The sequence below is a fragment of the Myxine glutinosa genome, chromosome 11, assembly GCF_964187855.1.
Source record: "Myxine glutinosa chromosome 11, kmMyxGlut1.1, whole genome shotgun sequence".
NCBI classification, from domain to species: Eukaryota; Metazoa; Chordata; class Myxini; order Myxiniformes; family Myxinidae; genus Myxine; species Myxine glutinosa.
In genome coordinates, this window is record NC_136271.1 from 70,427,336 (window position 1) to 70,442,695 (window position 15,360).

The 15,360-nt window shown below is 44.7% G+C and overlaps 1 protein-coding gene across 2 annotated transcripts in view; it reads right to left on the bottom strand.

Annotated features, from left to right (window-relative positions):
• Positions 1–437: 437 nt before the first annotated feature.
• The window catches only part of TBCB (tubulin folding cofactor B), a 38,939-nt gene continuing 24,016 nt past the window's right edge, over positions 438–15,360 (bottom strand). For both annotated transcript variants that reach the window (XM_068130817.2, XM_068130816.2), the window contains exons 4-6: positions 5,890–6,084; positions 718–790; positions 438–563 (exon numbers count right to left, since the gene is read on the bottom strand). In XM_068130817.2, coding sequence (XP_067986918.2) covers positions 443–563; positions 718–790; positions 5,890–6,084 — 389 coding nt within the window. In that variant the 3' untranslated portion in view covers positions 438–442. The remainder of the gene's footprint in view (positions 564–717; positions 791–5,889; positions 6,085–15,360) is intronic.

Sequence of the window (15,360 nt, forward strand, 5' to 3'; positions counted from 1 at the left end):
GGTCCTATGTAATTTGGATTAAGGGTTATAAGAAAATATGTCGAATATGGCGGCCATCTTGGAATCCAAGATGGCGGACACCAGATATGCATTGTCTTTGATTTCACTGGATTCCTTGAGTCTGAAAATGGGGGGTTAGCCACTGAAATCGTATTTCTATCTGCTTTAGTTTCGAAGTTATAGGCAAATATATATCAAATGTGGCAGCCATATTGAAATTCAAGATGGCGGCCACCAGGGGGCTTTCAGAGTTGGGTCCTAATCGAAAAATGTTCCTACTGGGGTCCCCAACCTGTGTGCAAAGTTTCATAATTTCTCCACAAAGTGAAATATACTGCCATATTTTTCGACTTAGCCGCTAGACTATTAGGATGTGATAATGAAAGGCAAAAACTCAGAGAGAGTCTGAAAACAGCAGGACACAATTCCAGGCCGGACCACATCACATCTCGTCTTCTCCAAGGCCATCATCTTCCTCAGGAAAGTCGCCCACGTTCACACATTGTGGCTTCACGAAAACACCGTACTTGGGCGGACATTCAAAATACCGTCTGTCCCCAAAACTGCATACCACACCAACACCAAGTGGAGACAATTTAACAAATGCAATTTAATAGCAAGGGACATTCGATGGGTAAACGAGTGGGAAAATGGGAGAAAAAAAAGGGATTCGTTTGCAAAGGAAGTTGGAAGAAGTAGAAGCGATCTCATAATCACCTGCCGTTGTTCTTTCCTAGAGGCTCATCCAAGCGTACACCAATCCAGTAACCAGGTTTGAAATCGGTTTCACCTGCACGTGTGTAGGTATTCGATTCAGAAGTAGCATCACAAAAAGTGAAGGTTTGAAAATAGGTACATGTATTACAAATCACGTGTTTTTTTGGCATATCTGTCCAGTTATCTGATAAAAGTTACATCCACCACTGATGGTTATGTTTTCACCCCTGTCTGTATGTCTGTTTGTCTGTGAACAAGATATCTCAAAAAGTTGTGGACGGATTCGGACAAATTTGGCAGAGGTAGTGCATGCAACAAGGACAAAATGATTAGATTTTGGTGAAGATCCGGATTCGGCTAGTAGAATTTTTTTAAGTGATCCTTCACCATTGAGTGATAGGCTAAAACCGATACATAGCACGATATCTCAAAAAGTTGAAGACGGATTTGGACTAAACTTGGTGGAGAGGTTGGGTGTGTGAAAATAACGAATCTATTCGATTTTGGTGAAGATCTGAATATGGATTCTGATACGATAATTATTTAATCTTTAAGTGATTCTTCACCATTGAGAGATTGTGCGAAAAGCAATATATAACATGATATTTGAAAAAGTTATGGACAAGTTGTGACTAAACTTGGGGAATGAGCTGGTTAGGTGACAAGAACAAGCCGATTAGATTTTGGTTCAGGTCCGGATCCAGATCCGGGATATCAGTGGGATACAAAATGTAAAGTGTTCAGCCTGGTGGAGGTATGCACTATACCGAGTGTCGTTCTAGTTTAACAAGCATTTAAACCATTTCAGCAGCAGTATGTATCTACTCTACTGAATGTAATCTGGCTAGCAATTGCAAATTCAGCACACAAGGCCTACTCGTTTAGAAAGGCAGCAGGAGGTCTTTAACATCCTCAAGCGAGCACAAACAAAGGACAGCCAGCATATCATCCAAAGGTACAGCAAACTTTATAAAGCAGTGTCATATCTGCAAAGAACCGGAATGAGTTTGTAGTTTAATCCAATGTTGTCGGATAACAAAATCACACCAAACAACTCAAAAGTGACCATAAACCTGCAAGCAATAATTGGAAGTCATTTCCTTCATACATATACATATATCAACTTGTATATATACAAAAGTAATATTTTTCTGGTGTATGAATGTACAAATATGATCTTAAAAGCTCACCTACATCTCTCTCCACCGGTTATTCCATTTGCCTGGCTCAATCCCAGTAAGTTACCTCAATGTGACCGTAATGGTCGACCGTTTTGGTGTCTTCCCTGCCGGATCTCACGTCTAAATGCCAAGATACCGTATGGATTGGAAATACAAATTGGCCCAACATTATGTCAATCAGCACCATCGTCTAGTAAGCAATCAGGCCAAGCGAGACTGAGACGAGTGATGCTGTCCGAGTGTCTGGCGTTGAATAACCGCGGCCAATCAATTCCTTAATGGATCTTTCTTAACCACCAAATGAGAACCACCACAGTCATAATTCACCCCGAGACCAAGTAGGTTTAACTACAAAAGTCACAGGGTGGGGAATATAAAAGAAGCAATTGGTACAAAAGAAAAGAACCACCTTTAGAGGCCATTTTTCCCTGCACAGCAGGGGTTGGCCTTTTTCGGGCACCATGGTCCCCTTTTTGAAGCAATGTTTTACGGCCGGATGCCCTTCCTGCCACCAACCCTGTTAGTCGACTCTTGCGACACACAGGGAATTACCAGTGAACTGGTACTCAATTTGCCGACCTCGGGAGGATGACAGGCTGAGTCAACCCCCCTGGCGTTAATTCAGCGATCGACCAGGATTCGAACCCAGGATCCTAGGATCCCAAGCCGGCACCCTAACCACTAAGCCAACACCAGGCTTAAAAGAAGCAATTGGTACGTAATAAATAAATGATAACAAACCCTTCACCCTCTATCGATACACGTTCACCTACGATACAAACAAGTGAAGACCTTACATTATGTCATTTAAGGGCCCAATCAGACACCATGCGAGAAAGACAAAGCGAGAGGGAAAAGACAGGTAGAGTTAAGTTGTGGGAAAACTGTTCAGACTGCAGGATGGGTCTGCACAGTCCCGGCAGCTCAAAACGCGAACGTCTCATGCTGCTGGCTGAGAGAGAGGGAGAGAGAAAGACAGAAAGAGAGGTGGCTCTGGCTGGGTGGGGTGTGGCCTCTGCATGGAAGCACTCGGCCTGACGCAGATATCTGCTTGATGCTCCCTGGTTTCTCCTACATCATGTGTCGCTCCCACCTTTGTTGACTCTGGCACGCACATCATAGTTTCTGGAATCTGTCTTTTGCACCCATAAGGTGGATAAGGTTATTTAAACCCTCGACTCTGACTCTGCAACTGGACCGGATGGCATCAGCTCACATGTTTTAAAATCCTGCACTGCTGCCATTTCCCATCCTCCCTCTGCCCTTTTCAACCCTATCATGTCTTAGGTCATCTTCCATATGCTTGGAAAAGGGCCCACTGCACTACACAAGATATAGCCCCAAGTGGACTGACAGTCATCTCTTGAGCTTGTATTTCAGACCCCTGCTGATTTTGGTGGACCACTTGGGAGGCCCCCTGATAAGAAAACGAAAAATCTAACACCAAGGGATCCTGCGGACGATCAAGTAGAAGGGCTGAATTGGGTTTCAGAGCAATCAGTTGGTAAATAAGGGATGAGTAGGGATCCGAAATTTCAGGGGGTAACCCCCTTTGGAGCGCCCATGATCTGAAATCAAAAGATTGAAGCCAGAGCGATTGTGTGGGTTACTATCTTGTATTCATGTGTCAAGATTCAGAACAATCAGCTGGGTGATAAGGAGGAGTAGCAAAAATAGCAAAAAGTTAACGGAAACCAGACGGACGTATGGACGAACTGATGTACATCACGATTCATTTTAGAAGTTCATCTCTTCTCTTCGAGACTAAAAAGGTGCAAAGAGCGACCCCTTAACTCAAGACCTATCAGCTTACTCCCAATCATCAGCAAGGTCATGGAATCCATCATCGCAGGTGATATGTAATCTTTCCTTTATTCCAAAAACCTCATCTCAGATCACCAACTTGGTATCAGACCAGGTCACTCCACTTATATTCACCCAACAATGGATGGAGGTCTTCAATGTGAGACATGATATCAGGGCTGTCTCTCTGGACATATCTCATGCTTTTCCTCGTCTGGCATCCCATCCTACTCTCCAAACTCTCGGTCTATGGCATCCAAGGCCAACTCCACAAATGGCTCACTGACTTCCTCTACTCTCGGAGCCAACGTGTGGTAATCGATGGAATCCTTTCATCTCTTCTCCCTGTTAAGGCTTGAGTGCCCCCAAGGTAGTGTTCTGGGCCCAGTCCTATTCCAGATCTTCATCAATGATCTCTCTGACTCGGGGAAAATCCTCTTTATCAATTTGCTGATGATTCCACCCTCTGCCGTGACATCCCTCATCCTTCAGATAGGCAGGCTGCAGCCTCTTCCCTCTCATGACCTTGACAAAATCACAAGCTGGTCAAACACTTCAAACATGTCTTTCAATCCTCACAAATCTAACACTCTCACCATCTCATAAAGAAACGTCTGGCAAACCCTCCTATCTGCTTTCTTAACAATCCTCTTGAGGAAGTTCAGGCACTCAAACTCCTGAGTCTCACTATCAGCCATGATCTTTCTTGAGCAAACCACACTTCAAACTTGGCTTCCAAAACCAAGCACAGACTGGGACTCCTCCATCATACAAAGTCCTTCATTGGCAAACCTGAACTCCTATCCACCTACAAGGCCTTCATCTGTAGCTTGATGGAGTACTGCTCTCCCCTCTGGGCTGGTTCGCATGCCTCACATCTTGCTCAACTCGACGTTGTAAAAACAAAGGCCTTTAAGATTATCGGAATGTCCAGCAATAAAACTGAGACGATGAGCCTATCACTTCGCCGCCGCAGACAGTTCGGTGGTCTCTGTCTTCTACCATCTCCTTTCTGGTTTTTCACGCTCTGCTCTTTCCGTATTTTGTCCCCTCCTCCCCCAGGTTCCTGGAGGGTACACACGGTCAACCATCAACCCCGTTCTGGCGAAACTACCTATATCCAGGATCACTGCTCACGTCCACTCATTCATTCCTCTCGTTTATACCTGTGGAACCAACTTCCACATTCTCTTCAATCGCATCCTTCCCTCCAGATCTTCAAGACAGCTGTTCACCACCATCTTAGATCGTCCCCAATTCAAAACCATGATCTTTTCTACCCTCGTTAACGCCCCTCCTCTCACCCCATCCCAATTCCTCCTCCTTCCAAATTTCCAGTTTTCCCTCCTGAGAGTTTCCTCCTGTATCCATCTTCTCCACCCTACACATCCTCTCCTGTCCCTCATTTCTACCCACACCGATTGTTTGCCCAAATCTGCCTCTAACTTGGCTGTCAACTCTGCTGTCTGTGTTCCCCCCTTTCTCAACTGTTCCTTTTGTCCTGTTGTGTCCTAAGTGTTTCAGTGTACTAATACTACCTCTTCCACAAGCCTCAATTATTTAAACAAAAACCAGTAAAAATGGGGTCAACAGTGTTGGTAATTTTAGATGTAAACATAGGGTGTGTGGACGTCATCTAACTAGACATATAAGCGACGCACATCTAATTGCATGATTAATTAATTTACACTTATTCTAAACATTTACTTTAAATAAATAGCTGCTCTATTCAAAGCATGATCAACCACTAGGAGTCATTTACACAACATAATGTACATAATACATATGTAATCTTTTTTTTCTGTGGATGTATGTACATATATAATACAAAAAGCACCAACTACATGTCTCGTCTGTAATTGGTCAGGAATAACAGATTATCGCTTGCTGAAACAATTACGCTCAACTGTAACTAAGATTTTCTTTAAGAAAATTGTCCAACTAGTCCCAGAGCTTTTGGTTTTAATTTATTTATTATCATTTGCAGCTATATGCTGAATTGCATGATAATTCAGATGTTTAAAAAACTGCTACATCATGATGGTCCATGAAGAGGTCTAAGAGGTACACAGAAAAATGTTAACGATCAGCTGGCTCGCCGTGTCAGGCCCACAGTAAACTCTCCTCTCTCTCCCCCTACTTTATGGTGACATTATAGATGGCCAAAACGACACTATGTCAGATGTACCAACAAAGGCGATGGTTCCTCTCCTGGTGGGCTGTTTAGCAGTAGAAACCTCACAGCGGCTGCCAAGAGTCATTGCTTCACAAAATTTCTTTTCCATCTCGCATTTATTGTCATCCTCTGCCATTTTCTTCTGCTGCTGCTGCTCTTCATCGACTCTCCCCTGCTGCTGCTGCTTCCTGAAAGTACGCACCGTACCTGGAGAAGCATAAAGTGAAGAAAAGGTGACTAATACGCATGCTTTGAGAAAGCAGCGGCTGCAAGGTATTACAGCCAAATTACCTCTCAATTAAAGTTGTTAATGACGAAGTTTGGGCCTGCAGAGCATGCTCACTTTCATAGTTTTTACAGTGTAGCCCGTCTAGAACAGTTTGTCCGTCCGTAAGTATGTACGTATGTATGTATGTATGTATGTATGTATGTATGTCCCCTCCAAATGTATACCAATCAGAGATGAGGATCTGGTCACATGACAAGGTGATGTGATTACATCTGATGTCATTACGGCGGTACGCTGGCTGACTCCGCACACCGCCATTTTGATTCCAATTTAGTTCAGGCCGAACATATCGTCTAACCCGTCATATATCACAATCGCCATGATCTACTTTAACGTTTTTCATTCAGTGTGAAACACAAACAAACCGATTGCTAAAATCACCATAAAATATCGAAAGCATCGGCGTTACTGGTCTTCCAACGACAGTACGTATAGGCCTTAGACTTCATCGCTTCGGACAAATTAGCCCAGATTTCTTAAGACAGTAGTATTGTTTTCGTAATAATGATAATAGCGTTAATACTAATAATAATATAGTAAATATAATCATAACACTGCAATCCCTTTGTCGCTATTTCAAAGTTTCCAGATTGAAGCAGTGTATGGTTGGTTCATGGTTGACTCGAAACAAAGAATAAACTAATACCTGGATTAGCCAGCATCGTGCGTGTGTCTTGTGGTGAAAAGAGTCCTTAAGTTTTGCAGTTTTGTTAGTCGTTTATTTTCATTCATATCCAAATTTAGCAAATGAGGGATTTCCAATACTTCAATGTGGATTCATAATAACTGTCCAGACACCTTGAGCTCCCTGTATCGCACGGTTCGGTGCTGGGGTTCTGCAGTGATTGACCCTCTGATGTTCTTGGTGCCGGGGAGGTGCACCCTCCCTCCCATTACAGCATAGACTGCGTGCCCCTGTTTGTGGATGTGGCGGTTTTTGTGATGTTCGGGTTCATGACCTTTCAGGCCGCACTTGCAGTGGCCGGGAGGTTTCTGGCGGTGGGTTTCATCGGCGGGGTTTTGAGCAAGGATCGTGATGGAAGAATGCCTGAAAACTTGCGAGTCGTGAGTGGTGCTATATCCTTGGCTCTACATTTTACCTTTATGCCCGTGCTGTCCTTGAGCTGCTGGCTAGACGGGAACTGCCCTGGATGTCGATGGATTCGGCTCCTGGCTCTCTGTAGCGCACCTGGCTCTCCGTAGCGCACCTGGCTCTCCGTAGCGCACCTGGCTCTCCGTAGCGCACCTGGCTCTCCATAGCGCACCTGGCACTCCGTTGTGCACCTGGCTCTGTGTTGCATGCTTCTTTGTTTTGTCAGCGATGTTTTGGATCTGCCTTGGCATCATAGATGGGCACTCCCTTCCTGCCACGGCTGCCCTCCCTCTGCTCATGACTTGATCTGCTCGCAATCGGGCCCACCACCGTGCTCGTTCCTGCGACCCTCCTCCCACTGCTTGGTCTGCGTGTGGACCTTGGTGTTGTCTGCTACGTGTCCAAGAGACTTCTCAGTGTTTTTCTGCGCAAACGTTGTGGATATCGCTGGAGTTGTGGGATTGAGGTCGGGGAGACGGTCAATGTCGCAGCCTCCATGGCTTCTTCGGTCTGGTTAAACTTCATCGGGAGGCTTGGTGCAGCTTTATTTATTTATTTTTTCTCACTACATTTCATGGTGCCTTTGTTGTGCACCACTCTGGGTCTACTCTACCACAATATATTGTTTTGATCTACTTCATTATTTTAAATATTTTAAATTGCAATGCTTTATATTGCCTTTCATATTTTCCTTCTGCCCTTTTTGTGTTGAAATAACTTGATATTGGTTTATGCATTTTATAACTTGCATCTTATATTGTTATTGTAACTTATTATTGTAATCAAAATGCAGTATTTGTAAATTGACTGTAATTCAGCCTATGGCTGCGAAAGTCTTTTTGGAAGAAACCAATTATTATAATATTATTATTGTTATTATTAATATAATACAGCAGTATTGTTTTCATCTATCTATAATTCCAGTAATCTCTGTGTGTATGTTTGTATGTTTGTATGTTTGTATGTTTGTATGTCTGTATGTCTGTGACCGCTGTTTCTCGACAACCACGGGTCCGATATACTTGAAACTTGCCAGGTATATTGCTGGGGACCCGAGGATGTGCCTTTTCAAGGTTTCATATTAATCGGAGAAGTAGTTACCGAGCTATGTCCAAAAAACGATTCAACCAATCAGAGAGCAGCGAGCTATCACGTGTGCCGAACGTGGCGAACAGACTCTGCCTCGGACGGCACATTTGAGAGCGTATTCATTTATTTCACGTTGGAAAACTATGTTGCCGTTAAACTATGTTTTAAAACTAATTAAAACTAATTTGCGATTCATCGTAACTGCGATTTGCGACCTTCCGGACAGTGAAGACTGCACTTCCGGCAGCCAATCACAGAACGCGTTGTTGCGTAGGCGTGGCCGATGTGAGAGCGAGCCGAGCCGAGCGCGTGCGCCATTACGGTTCGTAATTCGATTTCTTCCGGAGAAAATAATAATTTCTCGATTTCTTATGCGCATTATTTCTCCCAATTCAGTCAGAGCGAAGGGCGGAAGCGAAGAGCATTGTTTTTTTTGTTTACGGGCGTACGGGCGTACGGGCGGGGTAGAGCGTACGGGTAGCGTTTTTTTTTTTTTTTGGCAAGGAACGGGCACCCACGTACGGGCATGCCCTAGTAATAATAATAGCGTTAATACGAATAATATAGTAAATATAATCGTAACACTGCAATCCCTTTGTCGTTATTGCAAAGTTTCTAGATTGAAGCGGTGTATGGTTGGTTCATGTTGACTCGAAACATAGAATAAACCAGTGTCATTGCAAAAATAATTTAATCTATATTTTATAAAAGGAGCCGTGTCTGTCTGTCTGTCTGTTTGTCATGTTATAACTTGAGAACGGATTAACGGATTCAAATAAATCCAACTACGGTGGATTCGGGTAACTCCCGGGAGTGCTTGTGATGCAAAAAATTTATTTTATTTTTATATTTTTTTTACGGGTACATGGACATGCGTGTCAAAACTGCAAATGCCAACACGGACGTTGGTTATCCCTGCACGAGGAGCAGGATCTTCCAGGAATCCTTCTTTGTTAACTTGAGATCAGATTTCAATGAAACCACTCTCAGGAAGTAAACATAACCACGTATCCCTCTCCCTACAAAGATGTTTTATCCACCACGTTGATTCCAAATCTCCACGAATCTCCACGAATCCAACTCATACTCATTTACATTTAAAAAAAACAAAAAAACTCTTCCTCCTTAATCATCTTCTTCACATGTAATAATGCCAAGCCTCATTCAATCCCGTTTTTCATATTGATTACATTCAGCAAACATTTGCTATATTCAATAGTTTTTCTTTTAACATTTCTATTTTAATATCGCCCTATCAAACACCATTTCCGAATATACACCGCCTATTGAAGCATCACAAAGCAGTTTGCTCTTCAGTCTATTTGCAACACAAAAAAAAATTGGTGTTCCCGCCAGCGAAGCAACAACAACAACAACATGCATTTTAAAGGCCATTTTCCCTGCTAGAGCGGGGGTTAGCCTTGCGGTCCCCATGACAATCTTCTCCATTTTGCCCTATTTTCTGCATCTCTCCTTGTTAACCCCCTTGCCCGCATTTCTTCTTCCACCATCTTTAGCCAAGTCTTTCTCGGTCTTCCCCGTCTTCTACTTCCTTCTACATTCATTTCCATCACTCTTCTCAACCAGTCACTTTCATCCTTCCTCAACACATGACCAAACCATCTCAACCTGTTCCTCTTCACAGCATCAATCACAGGCTCTATTCCCATCATCTTTCGCAATTAATCATTTGTCTTCCTCTCTCTCAACGATACTCCGCACATCCGTCGAACCATTCGCATTTCCACCCTTTCCAACCTTCGTTGCTGCTCTACGTTCATTACCCATGTCTCGCTCCCATAAATCATAACACTTCTCACACATGCAGCATACACCTTTCCCTTCAGCTTCAATGACACTCCCCTCATCATCAGCACGCCACTCAATTCCCGAAACTTCTTCCATGCACATCTCACTCGAGCAACCGTTGCCGAGTCTGATCCACCTTCTCCATTCAGCATGTCTCCGAGGTAGCAAAATGTTTTCACACCTTCCAGCTTCACGCCGTCTCCAAGATCCAACTCAACATTTCCTCCATCTGCAGCTCCCTCTGTGCACACCTTACATTTGAATGTAGCTGCCACACTGGTTAATGACCCTCTCAGACCACTACATTTTTGATGAACCCACTCAGCGCACATTGTACACTGAATGGAGTTCACTCCGACACCCTTCCTACACACAGCACAGGGCCACTTCCCAGTTCTTTCCACCTCACCACATGCTTTACCACTTGCCATCACCTTCGTCTTTCCGATATTCACCTTCAGACCTTTTGTCTCCATACATTCCTTCCACGTGTTCATCTTTTCCTTCAGTCCATCCATACTTTCCGCAATCAACACCAGATCATCTGCATGCAACAACTCCCACGGTAAACCCTCCTTTACGTTCTGAGCCAGCACCTCCATCACAGCTACAAATAGTAGTGGACTTAGTACCGACCCCTGATGCACTCCCACCTTCACCTCAAACTCACCACTGTTCCCGTCCTTCGTCCTTACAGCTGTGCACGCTCTTTTGTACATTGCCATCACTACTCTGATCAACCATTCCTCCACTCCTAACTTCCTCAATGACAATGAAAAGCGCGCCTGTCGTTCCTCTTCCTGGCATAAATCCAAACTGCATTTCGTCGATCTTCACTTTCTTCCTTATCCTCCTCTCCAACACCCTTTCCAATACCTTCATTCCATGCTCCAATAACTTTATCGCTCGGTACGAGGCACACTCCAGAGGGTCACCTTTCCCCTTGTATAGAGGGACGAGGGTACTCAGTTCCCAATCCACTGGAATGCGGCCTTCTTTCACCACCAGATTACAGATCTCTGTCATTCTCTTCACACCCCAACTTCCTGCTGCCTTCAACATATCTCCCACAACTCCCGTCGGCCCTCCCGCTTTTCTACCCTTCATTGCTTTTATCGCTTCCTCAACTTCCTTCTCAGTTATCTTCTCTGCCGGTCCTAAAATTGGGTTACTCTCTATGTTGCCATCCCATTCATTCTCTGTATTCAACAGCATTTCCATATATCTTTTCCATCTTCCTTTAATTCCATCTGGGTCGACAACGATTTGGCCCACTTCATCCTTCAAGCAGCTCACCCCCATCACATCACACCTCTCTTTCGCTATCTGCTTTGCAATCCTGAATACTGCTTTCTGACCCTCTTCCGAATCCAAGCGTTCTCCGAACATTTTCCTACATGCCTCCTGCGCCTTTGCTACCTCTTTCTTTGCAGCCTTCATGGCTGCCTTATAACTTTCATGCTCTGCTGTTTCTGCTCCCGTACCCTTCGCCTTCTGCCACTCCTTGAACTTCTTCCTCTTCTCGTCAATCCTCTTTCCAACTTCATCATCCCACCACCATGTTTCCGAGTGCCTCGGTGGTCCTTTTGTCCATCCACATACCTCACCAACGGCTCCCAACAGACCAGCTTTCATTGACATCCAACCATCCATATTAACTTATATCAAATAAATCTTTTAAGGTGAAAGCGCGATGACGTCACCACGTCACGCGTTCCGGTATTTGGGACCGCAGGGACCGTGTATTTGGGACCGTGGGTGGTTCCGGTATTTGGGACCGCAGGGACGGAAAGTGCAGGTACGGGGTGCCAGTCACTCCCCAGCCGGCCCGCTCTGAAGGTTCGGATCGGGACACCGGGATTCATTCCGGTCACCCGGTCGGCCCGGAGGTGGGGGTGCGGGGCCTGTCACGGAACGTCAAAACAAACGGCCTGCCGGGGCCGCCCAAAAGTCAGGCGTGAGGGGCGCGTCCACTAATGGAACGCCTCTCGCTTCCCAGATCGAGGGCCACGTGGTCAGGAGAACCTCGTCCCTTCGGGTTGCCCTGCCATCCCACCGTGAGCGCTGCAGGGGGTACTTCAAACTAAGCTTAAGTGTCAAGTGTTAAGTTCCTCCTTGCCCTCGCAAGGGAAAGGCTAGGGTCAAGCTCTTCCAAATTTCCAAACACTAGAAATCGGACGTCTCAAATTAATTAATTAATTTGTTAATACATCTCAGTCGCCCGCGACCTCTCCAGCGCGGGCGTCGAACCAGTTCATTTCCGGTGCGACCGGGCCGAATATCGGCCCGGCCGTGGCCGAAGCCGTTGATTCCGCCGTAGCACGCTAACGCGTAGGCTCGCGCGTCCCTGGTCCGCCGGGGCTCCGCGGGTGTCCTACCGTGCCCGGCGCCGCTATTCTCTCAAACTTCCGGGAGTAGGTGCCGGTGCCCGGGGACGGAGTTCGCTGTCTAAACATGGTAGCGCTAGGCCAGTGGGACCGCCGGGACCCACGTGCACTCACACGTTGTTCTGCGCGTGGGCGGCAGTATCAGACCGGGGCGCCCAAACGCTCCCCGGCTAAAGTTCATCCTGGAAGCGCCCACATTGTGCGGACAAACCCCACCAAGTCGAGGGCCACGTGGTCAGGAGAACCTCGTCCCTTCTGGTCACACTGTGCCTATCGGCCGGCCTCGAAGACCGAAATTGTGACGATGTCACCCTAAAAACTATGACTATGTCCCGCCAGCGAAGCGACGGGTGTTATATGCTGGTACTTACATTATTTGCTAACTGGTATACCCACCCAGGTCATACTGTCCTCTTCCACTAAAGTATCAAACAAGCCTGGCTACGCCGATATTAGACTTTCGATCTTGCTTTTTTTTTTTAATTAAGCAGCTCCATTCTGTTGTGGCAGTGAGCCAGCTGCTAGGTTCTGTTGGTTTGACTGACAACCGTTGGTTTGCTTGACTTTTGGTTCCTGGTCTGAGTGTGTTGGACGTTGCTTAATAAAGGCCTCCTTGAAGGTTATCAAAGCTTGGTTTCAGGATTGGATATGTCACATCTTTGTTTTATCGTTTAATCGCTCTCTTGTTGACTGCGCTTTCATCTAATTTCTGTGTATTAATTGTACCTTCTTGTGAGGTAATATTATTGGTGAATTGTGTCCTTGTGATGTCAGGCCTACACCCCAAGGCCTCAGCTAGCAATCTTGCCCAATCTTTATTTGATCTAACATGTCCTTCATTCGGCTTTCTTTATCCGGTGTTCTCCTGTCACACTCCTCAACTTTATATTTCATTTCTCACTCTTCACTTCAAAAAAAAGCAGGTGTGTGTATGTATGTATGTATGTATGTATGTATGTATGTATGTATGTATGTATGGGAAGGCGGGACAAGTTGAGCATAGGGGTAAGTTGAGCCACCACCTCCCAGCCAGTTATGAATGAGTCAGACTTTGTGGTGGCGCCATCTATAGATGCCCCATTGCATAACTCCAAATTCTGCCATATTGTTTTCTAAATTGAAACAGAAACCAGTGTTGCAGAGGGAAAAATCCAATTTTCAGCCATAAAAGTAAAAAGGTGTAAAACAGGTAAGTTCACGTTTCTTCCATATGCAGCATAGATATAATATGGATGTCAGATGACAATTGTTAGTCCAGGTATGTGTCTCCATTCTTGTCATAGACTTTAATACGATGGATGCATAGAATATGTGTGTATGTGGAGACATCTCAGAAAGTTCAGACTGGGGTAAGTTGAGGCAGACCCTACGGGGCAAATCGAGCCATGGCTCAACTTGCCCCGTAGGGTCTGGCTCAACTTGCCAACTCATGTTGGTGGAGATAATAATAATACGTATCACCATCTGATGTTCACCCATTTCCGAAAGCAACAGCAAGAAAGAAAACGAAAGCTGGTCGCAAAAAAGGCAGCACAAAGATTCTGACTGACAACCCAGTACGCCAGGAGCTTGCAGCCCTATCTGAAAATCGCAAACGGAAGCCATCAGCCAAGAAATCAAAGAGATGCTTGTTCAAAGCTAATGGGAAAAAGACATGTCCCCCAAGATCAAAAACCCCTAGTTCCAGTGAGACAGATGGTGATTCAGAAGTTGAGTATGATGACGAATCGGATGTGGACAGTGATATGGATATCATTGAAGGTGACTTTGTAGTTGTCAAATGTGCTGGCAAATCAAGATTTGTGCATTACATTGCTCGGGTTGATGTACTGAATGGAGAGGAATTTCAGTTTGAAGGTGTCTTCCTGCAGAAGGTTGCTGGAAAAGTTGGATCTGACAACCCAGTGTTTGTTCCAAACCCAAAGGATGAAGCAGGATTTGAACTGGAAGACATCGTGCGTAAGCTGCCACAGCCTAAGTGCGTTGGCAGTTCTGCCCGTTGTTCTGGACAGCTTGTATTCAATTGTGACTTGTCAGTTTGGCAGCTTAATTGACTTGATTTCTGACATGTTTTGGTTTTAGTTCCAGATCCAAATGATGAAGCTGGCATTGATGAGCAAGATATTGTGCCTTAATTGCCACAGTCTGACTGTTGGCCTTTCTGGGTGTATTTGGGACACTTTTGTTTTATTGTGACTTAAAACTGTGGCAGCTGTTTTCAATTCAATCCAGCTGCCACATTGAATTATAACCATGAACACAAGGTACATGTAAATATTTCGTTCAGTGTTGTAACAAGTACATTAAATATTTTTCAGGCAGACCAATTTTTGTACTTCAGTTATCTTTATTTGGGGCAATGATCAACTATTTGGGATACTTTTTGTTTAATTGTGACTTGAAACTGAGACAGGTGGATTGAGTTGACTTTTCTTACCACAGTTGACAATCTTGTTTTTCTATGAGATTGACTCAATTTGTTCGTAACTGATTACTATAACCATGAACACAAGGCAATCATTTCGTTCAGTGTTGTAGAACTTTACAACATTAAATATTTTTCTGGCAAAACAATGGTTTTCTACTTTAGTTATCTTTATTTGGGGCAATGATCAACTTACCCCTATGTGGTACAACTTACCCCAGAGGTTGGATCAACTTACCCCTCAGGCAGGCAAGTTGAGCCATTTGGCCTCCGTTTTTTCAAAGGTCACAGTGACTTTCAGTGTGGGGATAGAAAGTAAGAACTAGCTACAAAATGTTTCCCAAGGATTAAATTAGAAGGCAAGATACTCATTTGTGCAAGATCATCAGTA